This window comes from Acanthochromis polyacanthus, chromosome 3 (assembly GCF_021347895.1).
Source record: "Acanthochromis polyacanthus isolate Apoly-LR-REF ecotype Palm Island chromosome 3, KAUST_Apoly_ChrSc, whole genome shotgun sequence".
Classification (NCBI taxonomy): Eukaryota; Metazoa; Chordata; class Actinopteri; family Pomacentridae; genus Acanthochromis; species Acanthochromis polyacanthus.
This window is the reverse complement of record NC_067115.1, coordinates 31,523,037-31,540,886: the sequence shown is the minus strand read 5'-3', so window position 1 is coordinate 31,540,886 and position 17,850 is coordinate 31,523,037. Positions and strand designations below refer to the sequence as shown.

The 17,850-nt window shown below is 41.9% G+C and overlaps 1 protein-coding gene across 1 annotated transcript in view; it reads left to right on the top strand.

The window, feature by feature from the left end:
• lcor (ligand dependent nuclear receptor corepressor) overlaps window positions 1–16,339 on the top strand; it is a 143,511-nt gene extending 127,172 nt beyond the window's left edge. Inside the window, exon 7 of the mRNA XM_051946208.1 lies at window positions 346–16,339. Coding sequence (XP_051802168.1) covers window positions 346–1,477 — 1,132 coding nt within the window. The 3' untranslated portion in view covers window positions 1,478–16,339. The remainder of the gene's footprint in view (window positions 1–345) is intronic.
• The last annotated feature ends 1,511 nt before the right edge of the window (window positions 16,340–17,850 follow it).

Sequence of the window (17,850 nt, the reverse complement as noted above, 5' to 3'; positions counted from 1 at the left end):
TGTCAGAGTTCACCAGAATACACCATTTCAGCCTTTAAATTTCAAAAGTCTTGGCCCCCCTCCCAAACCCTCCCCCCGGCTCGGTCGCTCCGCTCCCTCGCTTCCAAGGATTCACTTATTTGGTAATTTCCCAATGACATGCCTGAGTTATGTTAGCACATAAATGAAGGTATGAGTTTTCATGGAAAACATGAAATTGCCTTGGTGACCCCAAACTTTTGAGCAGTAGTGTATTACAGACTCCAATCTCAATTCAGAAAATGCTTCATACATCAAACCTCTGTCTCAAAAATCTGACACATTTTTTAAAGAATTTCATCGGTTGTCTTTTTGTTCTCCACCCAGGCGTTCCCTCAAAATGGAACACAACCTGTCAGAGGTGGAGGAGGAGGACGGCCTGCTGCAGAGAAGTTTGCAGGACGGACTGAGGGAGAACTGCTCCAACTCCTTCAAGCCGCCACTGGCCCGCTCACTGCGTATCAAGGAGGAGCTCCTCAGCCAGAAGCACCGCCTTTTGAGCCAGCCCGCTGCCCTCTCATTGGCTAATCTCGAGTCAGCTGGCTTGCTCAACCACGGGCAGTCCCACTCCTTGCTTGGCCAGAAGGGCTCTTCCTCTTTCTGGGGAAGCAAGGCCCACCTTGAAAGCCTGATGAAACTAAAGCAGGCCAGTGGAGCTCTGAGCGACCTCAAAGATCTGCCAACATTCCTGGAGAATCACCACCACAACCACCACGGAGCCTTCTCCTACAAGAGTTCCCTCCACCATCACCATCACAATCAGGTCTCGAAGGCCCAACATCACCACAATGACGGCAAGAGAGACCAGGGCCACTCGCCTCCTGTTGACCTCAAGATCCCTCAGGTTCGGGGCATGGATCTCTCCTGGGATTCCCACGCCTCTGAGCTGTACGGCTATGGGGCCATGGGGGTTGGAGGTGGTGGCCACGGGGAGAACACCCTGAGCCGGAAGCTGAGAGCCATCCTGCCCAAGCAGAACCGCCGAGGAGGGAGCCTTGGAAGCCTTCTGGATGGGGCAGCCGACTACTGGAGCTCCGACTTGGACCACTCCAGTTCCGGGCCAGCGTACTCCATCTCCGACGTGGAGGGGGACCCAAATTCCAAGCAACCCAGGAAGAAGAGAGGCCGCTATCGCCAGTACAACAGCGAGATCCTGGAGGAGGCCATAGCTGTCGTGATGAGCGGGAAGATGAGCGTGTCCAAGGCACAGAACATGTATGGGATCCCTCACAGCACCCTGGAGTACAAGGTCAAGGAGCGCATGGGAACCCTGAAGAATCCCCCAAAGAAGAAGCTCAAGCTGATGATGAAGATGGAAGCAGGAGGCCAGGATTTTCCCACTGAGCCGGAGAACACGCCTACTGCAACTCCGCGAGACGACGGTCCGCCGCTAGCAGCTGCTGAGCTCAAGGACAATGTAAAAGAAGAGATTGATGACAATTTCAAACCGATCGACTAAACAACTTACACATGTAAACCTCAGTCAAATGACTAAAGTAATTTGAAAATGGATGGGGCTTTATTTGTGCCAATTTACTTTGCAGTATCTGGGTGAGCACAAATGCAGGGATAATATGAGGAGGATTCTTTAAACAAACTGGAGAGAAACAACTAATCGGACGGTTTTTAACGGGCGTCACTTGAGCGACGCTGTACAAGCATTTGTTCAGCTTTTATATCCAGGGGCTTAACAAATGCAGCTAAAGACATTAGTTAAATGACAATTAATGAAATTACCATAAGCATGCTGATAATCCCCAGCCCAAAAACCCAATATCTCCCTTCTTTTCTGAACTTGATACCCAGAAGCGTTGCTGCTTATGAATGCAGTTTGGGCTTTGGACAATTCCGATTTGGGGATAAAAAATGTTTGAGAAATTAACTCCCGAAAAAAAACTGACAAATTTGTCCCTTTACCACTCCCCTCTCTCGCGGAGTACTAGCTGAAAATTGGTAAGTGAACTGTCTATTACATTTGAAGCCAACTGTAAGGTTTAATCATGCCGTTGATATTCCTCACGAGGGTTCTGAATCAAACCCATTCTCTTATTGCCAGGTAGCCATGACGCTTTAACTGCAAACTTTTTCTTTCCTCCTTAAAGTACTTTGCTAATCTCTGTGCGGACGAAAGCAACATTAACCCGTCCTTTTTTTGAACGAGAAAAGACACACAAAAGTCATTCAGGGATGCATGTTTGTGAGTTTCGTGGACACTACTGACTCCTGTAATCGACTTCTTCTCCTCTATCTTTTTCGTTTGATTTGTTTTTGCTTTCTTTTGCACTACACTTTGGGTCTGGCGCTCGCAGACCAGGTTACCTCGGCATTGTTGCCCATGCATCATGCACTTATTATGGTCTGTCACTGAAGCCCAGTCACAACCTTGCAACAGGTCAGAGGTGCACGTCGCCTGCACGCGCTGATTCATATTCAGACGCAGGAGGCTCATTAGCTCTCTTTTTTGCCAAGGGACAAGCTGAGGGGTAATCTGGCTATGAATCAGCTGTTTTTAGGGCGGAATGCTACCTCATGGACCTCCATCTTTCTCACTGCTGATCCTGGAAAGCCGGAGCCACCTGCAGGTTGCCCTCCAAACGGTGACTGAAGTGAGCTCCCCTCACGGTGATCTTTGCTGGATGAAGGCCTTTTAGGATCAGAATGTGAAACTGTGCTGCTATCCAGTCCATTATCTAGCTCTTACGAAAGGATTCAGCTCGCATGAGCTAATGAATTTTAGCTTGTCTTAGCTAATAACATACTGCTGATGAGTTTTTCTTTTCCTTTTCTAATCGAGCTAAGCAGAAGCGGCTTAGGTGATGAGTTTTAACGATATTCTTCTCCCTGAAACTTCAAAGACAGTTGCAAAGGCAGTTTACTACAACGATGTGCATTTATAGTGGGGTGTTAATTTTAGGGTGGTGGGTGGGTAATATGCAGTGGGGTGGGGTAGATGATAGGTTAGGAAAAGGCAGATTTTAATATATTATAAGTTATTATGACTGACTATGTAAAAGCCAATTCATGATTCTGGGTGTTTTGTTTTTCTCCTCATTAACTCAGGGTAACTGAGACAGACGATGTGGGTTACAAATATGGTAATTTCCTGTTGGACCTATCAGAAACAGAGCAGAGGACAGTAATGCTTTGTCTGTGGGATGGCCACATGATTTAAAACGGCAGATAGACCTGCTCAAAGAATCATGAAAAAGACCAGAAAACGCTGATGTGGGGTTTGTGGATTTAACTAATGACGCTAAACTTCGAAAATAGCACTTTTCAGAACTAAGAGAAAAAAACAAGAGCGAAAGAAAGTTTGAGGTTACGCCTGTAGTGTAGCTCTTCTCGGGGGGATACGGAGCGACGAGGAGGGCAGAGAGATGGAATAAAAAGCTTTAGTGTGTGAAGACTTTCAGAAAGGTGCAGCTTGGACCCAAACTACTCTTTTTTTTCCTCTCAATTACCTCCACGACTTAAAAAAAGAAAAAAAAAGGAAAAAAGAAAAAAAAAGGTTGACAGCTTGAACAAGTTCAGTTTTGTGTAGTGTCGTCTCGTTGTTTTCCCTCCCTTCGCCGCTGAATGTTGCTCTTCGCTCCTAACACTGCCTGGTGCTCACCCAGTCTGTGAGATTTTAACACGAGAATTGTAACTCTCTGCTCAGATGAAATGATGATGATAATTCACTCCTTTTGAAATGTATTGAACATTTTATTTATTTGATTTGTTTTCTTTTTTTATTTTGGATTATTCTGTTAAAAATGGCATGCACCACTTATTTGGCTGATTTTGGGGTTGGGCCAATACGATATATAATGTTGAGTATTTCCAGACCACTAGTACAGATGCTAAAACTCACACTAAGTTATGAATTAATCACAATCTAATTAAAATTAGAATCACTAACTGGCTGTTGCATACAATCTTATCTCCTCCCCACTGTGGTTATTGGGTTAAGCTTTGTAGCTCCCTTGGCTTGATTGTTATGGCATGCACGGCCAAATGAAAAAGCTCTAGAACAGACTCCTGGAGCAAGATATTACCAGGAGTTGGTATGCATGAAATGCGTCCAACACTTTGACAATGCTGAGCATTGGAAGTGTCTAATAGGTTGTTCTGCGTGTCAACTAGGACCCAGCGAAGGACAATGCACAGATCTGATAGTTAAAACAGGATCGAAGCCTCAGTGTTGAGAGTAAAGCACTTGTTACGCCTCTGATGAAAGGCACGATAGCTGCTCACTTAGCCTGCTGCGAATAAGAGTCGGACAACACACGATTCACGCAGAAGAAAAAACCAACAAAACAAACTTATGGCAATCTGCCTGTTAGCTTCTTTCATGTAATGAATGTAAAGCATGGATTTGTGCTATAAATAAAAACAAGAAAATATATGTAGAGAAATAATGCAATTGGCATTTGATGCGCAGGTTTGCATGGATAAACTCCGACAGCACTTACACTGAATGCCCGTGTAGGCCATTCCTCGAGGGCCAAACAAGTTGTGGATATTTTACACAGATCTGTAAATTATCTAGAAAAAAAACTTTTCTCTCCATTCTTCCTTTACCTTCCTTTCTAAGAAAAAGAAAAAGAAAAAATATCCAAGTACATTTTTAAAAGGCCCATTTTCAGTCTGCTCTTATCTACTGAGGTGCATGCCATTTAAGGTGTATATTTATTTCATTTTATTTGATTTTTCTTGGGTTTTATTGATTGTTTCTATTCATGTGGTTAACGGCTCCCCCTGTCCAAAAAAGTCCTCCTTCAACTGAGTCTCACTGCTGTTTCTAAAGAAACCTCATACTATATTATATACTTAAGAGAACAGCGTATACCTATTTATATATATATGAAATAACAAACACTAAAGTAATGAATGTAGTGAAGTGAAATGAATCGCTCAAACTCAAAAAACCAGAACAGTGATCTGCAAAAAAGAGGACACTGTCGCATCGTTTTTAACAGACTGTTGTTTTTATTCTTTTGATTTTAATTTCACTTTATGCTGCTTGCATTGGAAACGCAGTCGCTTTCTGACGCGGGCATGCAACAGTAGCCTTCAGTACTGTAAATGTCTCAGGATCGAGCCAATGGGGAGGGCAGCAATATTTGTCAGTCGGAAAATGGCGCAGACTTAACTACCTTTACTATATATACATATATATATAGTTATATACAGTTATATATATTTATATATAAGAACTACATGTCAGCTTGGTCAGCAGAGACCAAGTGTTATACCTCATTCTCAGTACTCTGACTCCTTTCCGTGCCTCGTACTTTTATGTATCCCTTACCTGGGAGCTTGGCAAAGGGATAGCTGATACTCTGGGAAATATAGTATCCTCTACTGTTTCTTTTCTTTGATTATGTTTTTCTTTTCTTTGTTTCGCCTTCCTCTTGCACAGGGAGGAGGGAGATGCTTCAAGTGTCTGACTGACCAATATTTGCCACCCTACCACTTTTCAGGTATTTTTTTTTTTTGCAACAAAACCTAGTAGAGGTGTTAGAGCGACAGATTGACAAAAAAGAAAGAGCCACAGGGATCTCACAGCGATCCGTTTGTTTCAGCAGTGGTTGGGGTTGAATGAGAGGACTGAAAACTTCTCATTTCTCCCTCTAAAAGTCAAAACATTTTAGGATTCAGTCGTCTGGTTTCACCCTGGAGGCACTAAGTCATGTTGGTCCCACCCTGGTCTGAGAAAGAACAATGAGTTTTGTTCACTGAGGGGTTTTATTCCTTTCTTTTTCATGGTTTATTGTTCTATTTTAAGTGTAACACAACTCCAGTTTGAAACTTGACAGGGGGATTTTTTTTAAATTTAGTTTTTTTATTTCTCACACCCAGAGAAATCAGAGACCCAGAGGGGAGATTGGGGACAGGTGGACAAGTTAACCTTCCTTTATCAGCCGTCTTTTAAAAGAAAAATATTCTATCTGAAACTTTTTACACTGTATTCCCCAAAAAACACGGCACGCACAGGAAAATGTACCTTAATATGATGAAAATGAGAAAAGCTATATGAATGTGTATGTATTTATTTTACTGTTTTTGCATCTTCAGGTAAGCCAATCAATTCTCTGCTTTTCAGGTTGGTTTTTATTTGATTTGTTTTTTTTTTCTTTTGTTTTTCTTCTGAGTGAAAGACTGTCAAAACCGTGATGAAAAGAAAAAAATGTCGAACAGCAACTATTGTAACCTCACTTAGTAGACGCCGCGTGATGCACCCTTTTCTTAGAGGATGGCATGTGATGCGGCGAGCTCGCCAGGAAAGAAAGAACCATAATGTATGTGATTGCCATGCTCCTCTCTGCAGAGAGGTTTCTTCTGTTTCTTATTCTGTCACGCTGCATATCTGGTTGTCATTTATACCTCAGGTCCGACCACTTCAAAGCAGCTGATTGTATATTAGAAACACACACACAGGAAGAATCAGGATTTTTGGTACAGCTCGTTTCCAGATTTTTAGATGTTAACCGACAGAAGCAGATTTTGAATAATTGTCGTTTCTCGTTGTGGTTGTTCGTACTGTTGTTCTTCTGATGGCATCTTATTTTTCTTTGTTTTCGTACAAACAAAAAAATTCTTTAAAGCCAGAAGCCAGGTTTCCATGAATACAATGCTGTATTCTCTCTAGCACATACAGCCGTGGAAGAGCAGAAACGCACACACACCGACAGAGACACCGACAGCAACACACACTCTCCCTCCTCATCAGGTAGCCACGCTTTGTGTGGGCGGATTATATGTATAATTATGAAGCTGGAGTCTGCCGTGTCTCTTTTAGAAGCAGGTGGGTGTGTTTTGTCCACAGCCTGCAGAACATCAGCCCTGCTGGCTGATTTTGATCTGGCACACCGGGACACTGCAGGCACTGCCTCTGTGAAAACCACTTTGTTTTGTCTGAGGCTTTTTCTTCTTCTTTTTTTGATATCAACCTGCTGATCTTTCTGTTAAAGGAAAAATCCTCCCTACTGTTGTTGTGTTATAAGCGACCAGGCTGTGATGCTCTTTGCATTCCTGCTTGCCTCAAGTTTCTCTCTATTTTTTTTTCTTCAGAAGTTTTCCCTCAAACTGCCTCATCTATTTTCTGCTGCTGTAAGTGACTGCCCTCTATTCCCAGACCTCCGTTTGACAACCCCTGGGGTATGGGCATGAATTCATTGTATTCAGCCGCGTTAACTGTGGGCGGAGACGCACAAAGATAACACAGTCTTGAGCCTTCATTTTTGCTTGGATGTGGAAAATCAAAAGTGACACACGCTGTTCCAAGCCTCTGTGCTTTGAGCAAAATGGGGGAATAGTTGGACACCTGTAGTTAAGCGTTTTGTCTGCCTGGTAAAAACAAAGCACAACTTCGAAGGATGCCATGTCCTTTTGACAAGAAATCCTGTAACTCATATTTATGTTTTAGAGGATCTTTTTCTAGAGTTTTAAAAAAAAATTATACCTCACATTTCGATATTTGAGAAAACACAGAATAAAAGCAAGAAAGAATTGCTCCCACGTTGACCATCATGGCTTCAGGGTTGGATTCTCCACTTAAAGATGCAATCAAAACAGCAAGCTCAAGGGAAAAAAAGAAGCCACACGAATGCAAAGAACATCACCACTTATCAGTTTTTTTCAGTAGGTGGTGCTTGAGAAACTGTCTGGTTTGTTCTAAGGTGGATTTTTCTTTTAACTGCATATCCAGCTACATATCCAAGAAGCATGTCTGTCTCTTAAAACAACATCTACCTGACTTTAAAGTGCAGTAGTAAAGAATAATCCTCAGCACATTGACTGACGGTTACAGTTCTCCTTGTGGACTGAAAGCTTCGCTGTGCTGTGTTTTTTTTTTCTTTCTCCACACATTTGTCAAAGCGGCGCTAACAGATCTGTTAAAATGTGCATCTCCTCTGTCGTGGAGTGTGATGCCAAGTTTTATAAATGTCAAAGCATTTGTGAAGATGTGACAAGCAGTCACTCAGTAGCAGTCTGGCTTTGAGAGCAGAGCCGAGTAGGGAACCTTAGTGGCCGGACCCGCCTCCAGAGCGATGCCGATCTGCAGCAATCAAATCAGCCTTCACTCCCTTTTAGTCAAAATCTACTAAATTACTAAGATTCACTCCAAGAAGGAACGTTTCCAGTTTGACCCATAATGTTATGTCACACTATAGAAAGATGAGAGAGCGCAGAAATCAACGATGATTTTCAATCACCCTTTAACTCTTAGATGCCCAAGTGACTGGACCCTACACTCTTCCAAAAGTGTGTTTTTAGGCCATTATTGTCATTTTGGTTAAGAATAATCATTTGTATTATTGTTTATATGATATTTTTGTCCACACAAGAATGATTTCATGTTTGAAATACATTTATTTTTCATTTTACAGCAGATTTTGAACATTTTAATAACTGAAAAAGAAGAACATTATACAGAACAGCAGTAGACGAATGTCATCATCCATTTTGTTGACATTTTCCACTCTTTTCCTCCAGCTGTTGCTGCTCTCCGTCCCTCTTGTATGATATTATCAGTGATAAAGAGCTTGGGGTGGTAGTACAAATATTACAATTTCCTTAAAAGTATAACAGGTAGCTTAAAAATTTAAATGGAATGATCTCAGAAACATGTTATTATAGGAATAGCTGGAATATGAAATGATAAAGACTTTTAATTACAAAGATATTGTAAGAAAACGACCCACTTATGCATCTAAGAGTTAAGGCATTCCTTACTAACACTGTATTGAAAATAATGTGCATATTCACAGCCGGACTTTGCGTAGTTCCACAGAGCTGGATGTGTTTTCAAATCGCAGCCTGGTTACCACCTTGGCTCTTAACGTCTTACGTTTAAACTGAACAATAAGTGATTACACATTTATTCCTCGACCAGGGGATCAAGAGTGCCTTTTGAAGCCTCTAATCACAATCTTTGAATCTAATCCTTCAGGGTGGGTTTCTCAATCATGTCTAATCTAACCACCCAGGTGAAACTACGGAGAGCTTTTCCGTCGAAAGCAAAATGTCGTGCGAGGTTCAGGTCAAATTTGTCAGCTTAAATCCCCCCCCACCCCTCCCCCTGCCTTTCCGTGATTATGTTGCACTGTGAAAGGCTCGCAGGCAGACATTTTCCCACACTGGCTGTTCTCGCCTCCGACAAGCCCGCGGTGCCGGCGTTCGTCTCACCCCTCCGCCTCGTCAGAGAGCCTCCTTACAGATGGCAGCCAGACAGACGGTCGGATAGACGTGCCGGTCTGAGGAGGTGGATGGGAGTGCGAGGATGAAATCTAAGTGAAGTAGAGAAGAATAAAGGCCGCTGAAGGTCGCCATCCCCACCCCCACGCCACAGTCAAACATCGGGTTTTTAATGGAACAATACTGAAATTCACTTCACCGCCGAGCGTTACCTTGGCAGGCGGCGTCTGATTGAAAGGTGCTGCTGTAGATCTGAAAGTCTGCTCGAAGAGACAAAGAGATTTTTAGGGACAAAAATATTGCAGGTTGGAGAAAGAACTTTTGAAGATCGAAGCGAGGACGGTGTGAAGGAAATGTGAGGTGCCCTCGTGTGTTGCCATGACAATCTTGCAGCATTGTTCCCGTGTGGAGGTGTGTCTGGCCCTTCAGAGCCACCTACATGGACCAGCTGCTCTCTGCTCCTCTGAACTCAAAGCCCGCTCTTGCTAACTCTGCTTCATCTCCTGCGCTCGCACAAAGCAAAGAGTTCAGTTCGGATAATCCAACAGAACTGATTCAGATCCGTCTCAGTTCGCAGACGCTGCTGCTAATTCTTCAGGTTTTGTCTGGCATATTTCTGATTCAAAGGAAATACTATCGGCCAAACTCACAACAAATATTTACCACAGAATGTCTGCTCTCATTTTCCCCCGTCTCCTCACACTTCTAGCAGATTTTTACCTTCTTTCTACGTCTTGCTCTCTTCTGTATCCACACGAGAGCATCTGTGAGCATATATTTGTCGTTCTCTTTGCTTGTCTCTGAGACGGTCTCTGTTATTTCTGCTACCTCAGTCTGTCACGAGGACTCGCCTGTAGGGATCTTTTCATGCGCTGAGGAGTCACTCAGTTGCACGAAGTTGGTTCGACAAACTAACGCATATTCTGTTTCCACCACTAGAAGCTTTCTGTACCATCCCTGGGCCTTTTTGATGAGAGTTAAATGCTTCAAAGAGGATTTATCAGGCCTCATGAGTCTCACTGGCGGTTCTCGAAGACAGTGCCCTGTGATTGTTCGCTGACTGTCGCAGTCTCTTCTTCTTGATGTGTCACATCTTGATTGTTCTGTCACTCACAAGTGTGGAGCTTCCGGACATGCCGGAGCATCCGCCTGGGTCGGGGCCTCGCATCCCTCTCCACACTTCTTTTAACGCTGTTTGATTTTATTGTCACTTTCTTAGATGAAAAGTCATAAACCCCCATGCTTCCCTTCCCTTCACCTTTGCCCCTCGATATGTGTCGTCCTCTCGGCATCTCTGGTCAGTGGAGCGTGAGCACCGCGGGGCTGACAGGCCCTCATTTATCCCAGGAGAGATGGGGTGCTCCTGTGCAGCCCCAGGTCCTTCACCTCTCATCATAAACCTCCCTCTTCTTTTTCCCTTTCTGTTTTCTTTTCACAGAGGCTTTGCCGTGCTCTCCTCAGATTATTTAAGGCAGGGCTTCAGATTCTCTCAGCAACAAGGGAGGGTCATTATCCTCTGCAATACTGAGTCTTTCTACAAGGAGAAAAACACACGGACACACTACATACAGTATGTTTGGCAGTTGGTTAATATTTCAGATTTCAGTATAAATTTCATGAACTCTGCCCACAAAAGAAGCTTAATATTTTATAGGTTTGGCCGTTAATGTTGTATGATGTCTCTGATCTCTTGTTTTGATGGTTCAAAGTAACAGGCTCGGGCTTGACTTTTGGTTTTTGTGTTCAAAAAACAGAAAAACAAGAAAAAAATCAGCTAATGAGCAGGGTTGTGTTTCGTTGAAATTGCCTGTGTATTTCTGTGATTCTCTAGTAGCTTCTTGTTTGCCGTCTTTATGAGTCATGATGTCTTCTGGATTATGGTGTCTTTGACGACCACGTACCTTCTCTGTTACCTTTGAGTTGTGAAGTCTACACTACATTGCAGATAACCACACCAGCCGGTGTATTTATAGTCGAGCTGAAGAGCAACACCGGCTCATGAGTGTGATCGATAGTCAGGTCAGACAGACCGGCACTTGCTGAGCAGATATTGGAGTTAGTCCTCAGACAGGAAGTTTGGCAGGTGAGATAAATATTCTTAAACTCTACAGAAGATTACAGTTCTGTCTGCAGAAACGGCAAACTTTTTTTTGTTGGAGACCTCGCAGTCACCTGGCTGACTCATGAAAGCAAGAACATCACTTAAAAGGGTATTTGAAAAGCCTTCGTTATTATTTTTGACTGATTCTGTACATTATTTTTAGCCAAATACTTTTTCAGTGCTTTATAAACAGCAAGGATTGTAAATCTGAATAACTCTTAGCAGGAGAGGCTCATGCAGAGCTCGCTTAATGACCCACCTCGTTAGTCCTCTGGAGATCTAACCTACAAGACTTGGACTGTTGCCTTCCCACATGTCAAAATTAAGGAAAGCCGCTCGCTTAAAAAAGGAGAAAGTCGAGCGCTTTGACTGAATCTGCGCATGGGAACGTGACGCTAAGTGTTTGCTCTTTCTTTCAGTCTTTGATTACATTTTCCATCTTGGTGTTTTTTGGTGTGCAAAAATGTAAAGAAGAAAAAAACTTACAACACAGAATACCTCAGAAAAGAAATCCATGTAACCTTGACAACTTCCATATATTGTCCGATCCTGTCCATCGACACTCATCACCTGCCCTTTCTCTCTTCGTTTCCCCCTCTTGCTTTGTTTCCTCTTTTCCATGCAGTGCGTAGCTCCAGTGGAGGTTCCGCAGCTTTTTACGTACGTGTTCTGTCTTTTGATTCGTGAACATTCTTGGTCCCAAAGCTTCTGCAGCCCACACAGCATTCCTCGGTTGTTATTGCAGACAGTTTGACACTGATATTTCATATTTCTCAACAGCTTGCGAAAGATTCACAGAAGATTTTTCAGAAGTGGGTTTGCTGAAAGAATGACGGCCAACATGTGGAACACTTGAAACCACACATTCCCCTCCCCGTTCCTTTTACATACCTCTCTATCTCCTTATCTACTCTTTATCTTTGTTGAAAACTGAATGTAAAAAAACGCAAACACAACAAACCTCTAATTTAACTATACATATTTAAGAATTTAAAAATGCTCTATATGCGCACATAGATATACCTATACAAGCCCCACACAGACACAAACACAAATGCATATGTATATAAAAATATCTAATGTCATATACTTTTATCTTGAAAAGGAAAAGGATGAGCCTTTTCCATTGATGATTCAGGGAAACAATACAGAAGTCCAGTGCAGTATGTTAGGTGAAATCACTCCCACTCTGTCGCTTTTGGTGTTCGTTTTCTTACTCCGTTCTTGCTTGTTATTTCCCCATGATGTAGCATAGGGCAAAGGGGGCAGGGCGACTTAAGTTTTTTCGTTAACAGAAGAAGTAGTGAAACTAGGATCTCGTGTAGTTGTAGTCTTTACAAGCCTGATTCTGTGAAACTGGGGGGTCGGGGTGGGCGGGTGTTTGTTTATGTTTTCTAAAGCGGACACTGTAAAGACAGTATATTTATGAAGGTGACTCTGACGTGAAAGTCACATTTGTTGGGGGGTTTAAGGGCTGCTGGGAGGGGGACGGGGGTGTCTTCAGGATGGTTGTATATAGAATCGCTTCTCCCATCAACAACCCTCACCTGTCTTTTTCACAGGTGAGGTGGAACTGTCTGCTGAAGGCACTGAGGGGAAACGCTTTGTGTGTTTTAATGTCTAGAAAAGTAAAGACTGTTTCAAATGAAGGAAGTGGAGCAGTATGGATCCTGTGCCGGTTCTCCGTAGAACCCGGCAGACAGTGAAGTCGTTAGAAAGTGTATCTCCCTCGTGCTTTGCCGAGAGTGACGGACGGTTTCATGAACGTTGACCCTCTTGATATTTTTGCATGCTGGTGTACATACCCCTGTATCAGTCCTTTGGTTTGAAGAGGCTGGTTAATCCAAAAGCGCTTTTTTTTTTTTGGATGTTGTCCACAGGACAAATTCTGATGTTTTGAATATAAAATATTGCCCCTAAGAAAAAAAAATCCCTTTCGAGAGAAGGAGGAGCACCTAAGGTGTTTGTTTGTCATTGCAACAGCTTTCGTAGTGGTTTTTGGCTAAAGCTCTTTTGCAATCATTTTTTTCCTTGTGTAAACGAAAAAAACAAAAAAAGTGCATATGAGTGTGAGTGCGTGTGGCTGTGTAAGAAACAAGGTGAAAAGAATCCGTGTATGGTTCGCTCATTCGTTTTTCCGTTTCGAAATAAAATGATATAAACAAATAATCGGTTTGTTTTTTTGTTTAAAAATGAAATTCCAGAAACTAAAAGCAGAGAAAGGAAAAAAAAATGCTTCGTTTTTACAAATTTTAAGGTTTAAACAAACATAAAAAGCCTTTTCCCATTTGGAAGCGACTGGCAGAACCAGAAGTCAAAGTGAGAACTCGTGGCAATTTGACTTCACTTCTCTGTCTCAAACTCTGCACCACGTACTGTGAAAACAAGACGTGTTTGTCTTATTTAGATCGAATAGACGCATCACTCTGAGAACTCATGATCTCTGTGTGAACAAAATTGCTTTAATGGTCCAAGCAAGTATTTTTAAGTATTAAAATGTCAAGAACTCTGGTGACCGCTGTTCTAGTTTAACTGACAATCAGGCTAACTGGTGATAGTTTCCGTCTACAGATGTTTCATAGCAGATTTAATATCATATAGTATAAGCTCTTTAATATAGAGCAATGTGGAGCTCCATGATTTCTGCGTGGGTTTTGTCACTCTCAAAGAGAATGAAATTGGAAAAGCGCTCCAGTACAGCCATTCTAGATGTGTTCACGAGCCAGACCAGCTTTAAACTGTTCTTAATCAGCGACTTCCGGTGTGGCAACAAATTAAAACAACAGCCGTATTTTGTATTTTGGGTTAAAAAGCAAGAGCAAAAATCCAACACTGTGGTTTTTCCACTAGTTAAATAATACGTTTCTACATTTAGGTTTCAAAAACTGAAAAACAAAAAAACAACGTGGTTTATTGATTTTTTTAGATTTTATTTTGAAACGGAAAAACGAATGAACGAACCATGCACGGATTGAAAAGCTTGCTCTTTTTTGATTTTCTTCAGTTCTACCATGTTTTAGCCTCAGAGCTGTTTTTAGGAACATTAATCTACTTGTGCTCTTATAGTAACGGAACGGTTGGAAGAACTGCATCTCTGAACGTATCCTGGCTGTCTGTAGAAAACATGCCTTTCTCTGGGCGCCTTACAGACCCAAATTTCATTACCCAGACACCCTCAGGGACCCTCAACAACACTGCTCTCACTCTTATTCAGGTACTTAATCCACACCGAGGCCTAGCAGTGATCAACCTTAACTATGGTTTCTGTTCATTAGCCTGTTCCTTTAAAGACCAATTACAGCCAAAATCTTAAGTAATCAGAAGCAGTTTTTCTCACCCTCAGAGTTTAGTTTTGTGTTCTACTCATGGAATTACTACTATTCCATTTTCTATCCTTTAGCTGTCTCTTCTCCGTTCTTTTGATCTCTGGATACTTTTGGTATGCTATGAATGTCAATCTTCTTCTCAGTTCAGAACCACGCTTCTCTCTCTGACTTGCATAAAGTGCCATGGCTTTTGCTCTGAGATCTGCAGGCCTGCAGAGCTGTTGAGGAACGAGGCGAGTCGAAGTGGAGCAGAAAGACCTGTGGAGCAAATTTCAGTGAAATTGTCCTCATTTGTTCTTGGACTTTTTCGGCAGCCACTTCTCTCTGCTGTGATTGGCTAAAGCCTCTGATGTACGTTGCTCAGAGTTTGCGTTGTTGCACGCAGCTTGGCCGACGCCGTCTCCTGTAAACTTTAGAGTCTGTTTTTTCACAAAGTCATGCAAAAGCAGTTATTTATTGAGCTGGTCTGGATGACAGGAGTGTTTAATGAATTTTGCCTAAATTTTGTACCTCCTACAACAATCACATCGGTGATGTTTGGTGAGAACTATGTAAGACAGATAAGTTGTATTTCATGTTGTAAGAGCTCTTAAGATTACTTTTGACATTCCTGATGTTGGTTTTGGTAGTAACCTGATTTTGTTGTGATAGCGATAGCTCTGACTGGTTTGGAAACAGCTTGTGATACTTGGGTAGATGCAAGAAGTGTTGTCCAGGGGTTTGGACTCTGGTTTGGATAGAACAACAAGCCTCTTGTTTTCTTTGGTCTCAGTTTTTGTCCTGCTGAGGTTTCTAACGTTTGTAATCTCACCTCGGTTCTTAACGGGTGGCTGGACGCCCCGCGGCAGGGCCTGCTGGGCTTTTTTCCTCGTTTCCGCTGAGATTTTGTTTTTGGGTTTGACGATATACCTCATTCCTTCTGTCCAGCGGGCCCTAGGGGGCGCTGTGCCGATGCTCAGGACGCTCAAGCCCCCTTTCATGGTCTGGTCCCACTTGGACTGTACCTCTCACGAACACATATGAACACACACACACACATGCGTACACACTTACACACAGGTTCTCCAAATACCCCAATGGACCTCATTTTTCAATATCTACTGTTTACAGTTTGACAAAAAAAAATTGTATAATTTAAAAATATTTTTCTCATATTGTAGTTTTATTTATGTACAATATTTTTTTGTTTTCGTTCTTATTTTGTACCTTGTGAGTTGGACTTTTATTCTTCTAGGCTTATATTATTGATGTCCATGTAAATGAGCACTTAACAAGGATCACAATAATCAGTTTTAGTTTGATTGACACGGTTTTATTTTTCCCTTTCTCTCTCTCCCTGTTTTGAATGCAAAATCGGATCTTTTGTTTGGGCTAATGAATAATGAATTGTCTCATAATGTCTGTGATTTTTGTTTTCTGACAAAAAGATGAAAGATGATGATTTGATTTCCTAAAGTTGTTTTTTTTTTTTTTTTTTTTTACTTCATTTTGCATTGAACATCAGGCGACGCTGATTAGATCTGTCTTTGTGCATGTGTAAAATATTTTACTGGTTATGTTATATTCAATTTGGTAAAAAATAATAAAAAAAGAAAATTGCCATTTTTGCCACACATTTCAGCTGTAATGTTGTGTAAGGTAGTATTCACTGGATGCTAGAACCTTCTTTTCAAAACCACTATTCTTCTAATAAATTTTGTTGTGAAAATAACTTCAGCCTTGTTTGACTTCATTTGGTAACTCTCGTATAACTCGTTGTTCCTGTCGTGTGAAGATCTTGAAGCTGCAAGTGTGTGTTTTCACAGCCTATGACCTCTGACCTTTCACCTCCCGGGTTAACAAGCTGGATCGAGGTCACTAAAGGTCAAACGCCGCCGCTGTGGGGAAGCAGCAGCTAATAAACCCAGCCTCCCACTCACTGGGTCACTGCATTCATCACATTGTGGCAACACCATGACAGAAAAACAATGAAGGCAACAAGTGGACGCAAACAGTGTTCAGTCACTGATCCATTAACACAAAGGCTCAGTTTGAATTAGGGTCAGAGCGATTTTTCAGCATTTTTCTGATTGTAGCACTTTCGCCTTACACCTAGAAGATCCCCGGTCCGTTTCCCGGCCTACTTGGGATCTTTCTGCATGGAGTTTGCATGTTCTCCCTGTACATGCGTGGGTTTTCTCCGGTACGGGGGGGTTAGTTGAGCCAGAAGGTTGGGATTAAGTTGATTATTGGTAAATAATAAAATTCAATACTGTAATTATACATCGTGTACATCAGGTGGCAGATGAAGATCGACAGAACAACTTTAAAGCGATCCATGGACAAAATAAAAGGATTTTAAAAAATAAGTAAGCAGAACAGGGTTGGAGAGAACAAGATATGACCACATGGTCTGAGATGAACAAATGGAGACAGATCTTATATTACATAAGGTATAAACTTTTAAATTTTACTTCAACATAATTGATGGCAAAATTTACTCCAACATATTTTCTCCAAAGGCTTAATTTACTCCTTGTTGGGGGCACATTGAGCCTTTGGAGAAAATATGTTGGAAATTTCAAAATGGTGGCAGTGGGGTTAGTGGAGCTAATGGCCCCCACCTATGATTACTGGTAAATAATTACATTATTGTAATTCTACAGCTTTATGTTGAATAATTGCCCACCTTGGTTCATTTGAACCTGAATTTGTTCCAAAAGTTGTCCTCCTTGGGCCTTATTGAAGGAAACTGCCCTTTGAAGTTGTACGTTTTATGTTTAAATGCAACTTCTAAGACGTCATTTAGCATTGAATTTGTCTTTAATATAGCATTATATGAGGCATCAAATTTTCAGTTTTACTTCAACATAATTGATGGCACACTTCAATTCAATTCAATTTATTTATATAGCGTCAATTACAGTCAAATCGTCTCAAGACGCTTTACAGAACCCATATGCCTGACCCCCAGAGCAAGCCCAAAGGCAACAGTGGCAAGGAAAACACCCTTTTAACAGGGGAAAAAAACCTTGAGCAGAACCTGGCTCTATATAGGGGGGACCCATCTGCCTGCTGGCCGGGTGGGCAGATTGACTTTACCCCGACATATTTTCTCCAAAGGCTCAATTTACTCCTTGTTGGGGGCACGTTGAGCCAAAAAGAAACAACATTTTTTTGGATAGCCATATTTTAAAAACAGTATTTTAGTTCCAGACAAATTATTATGCCACACATCCTGAA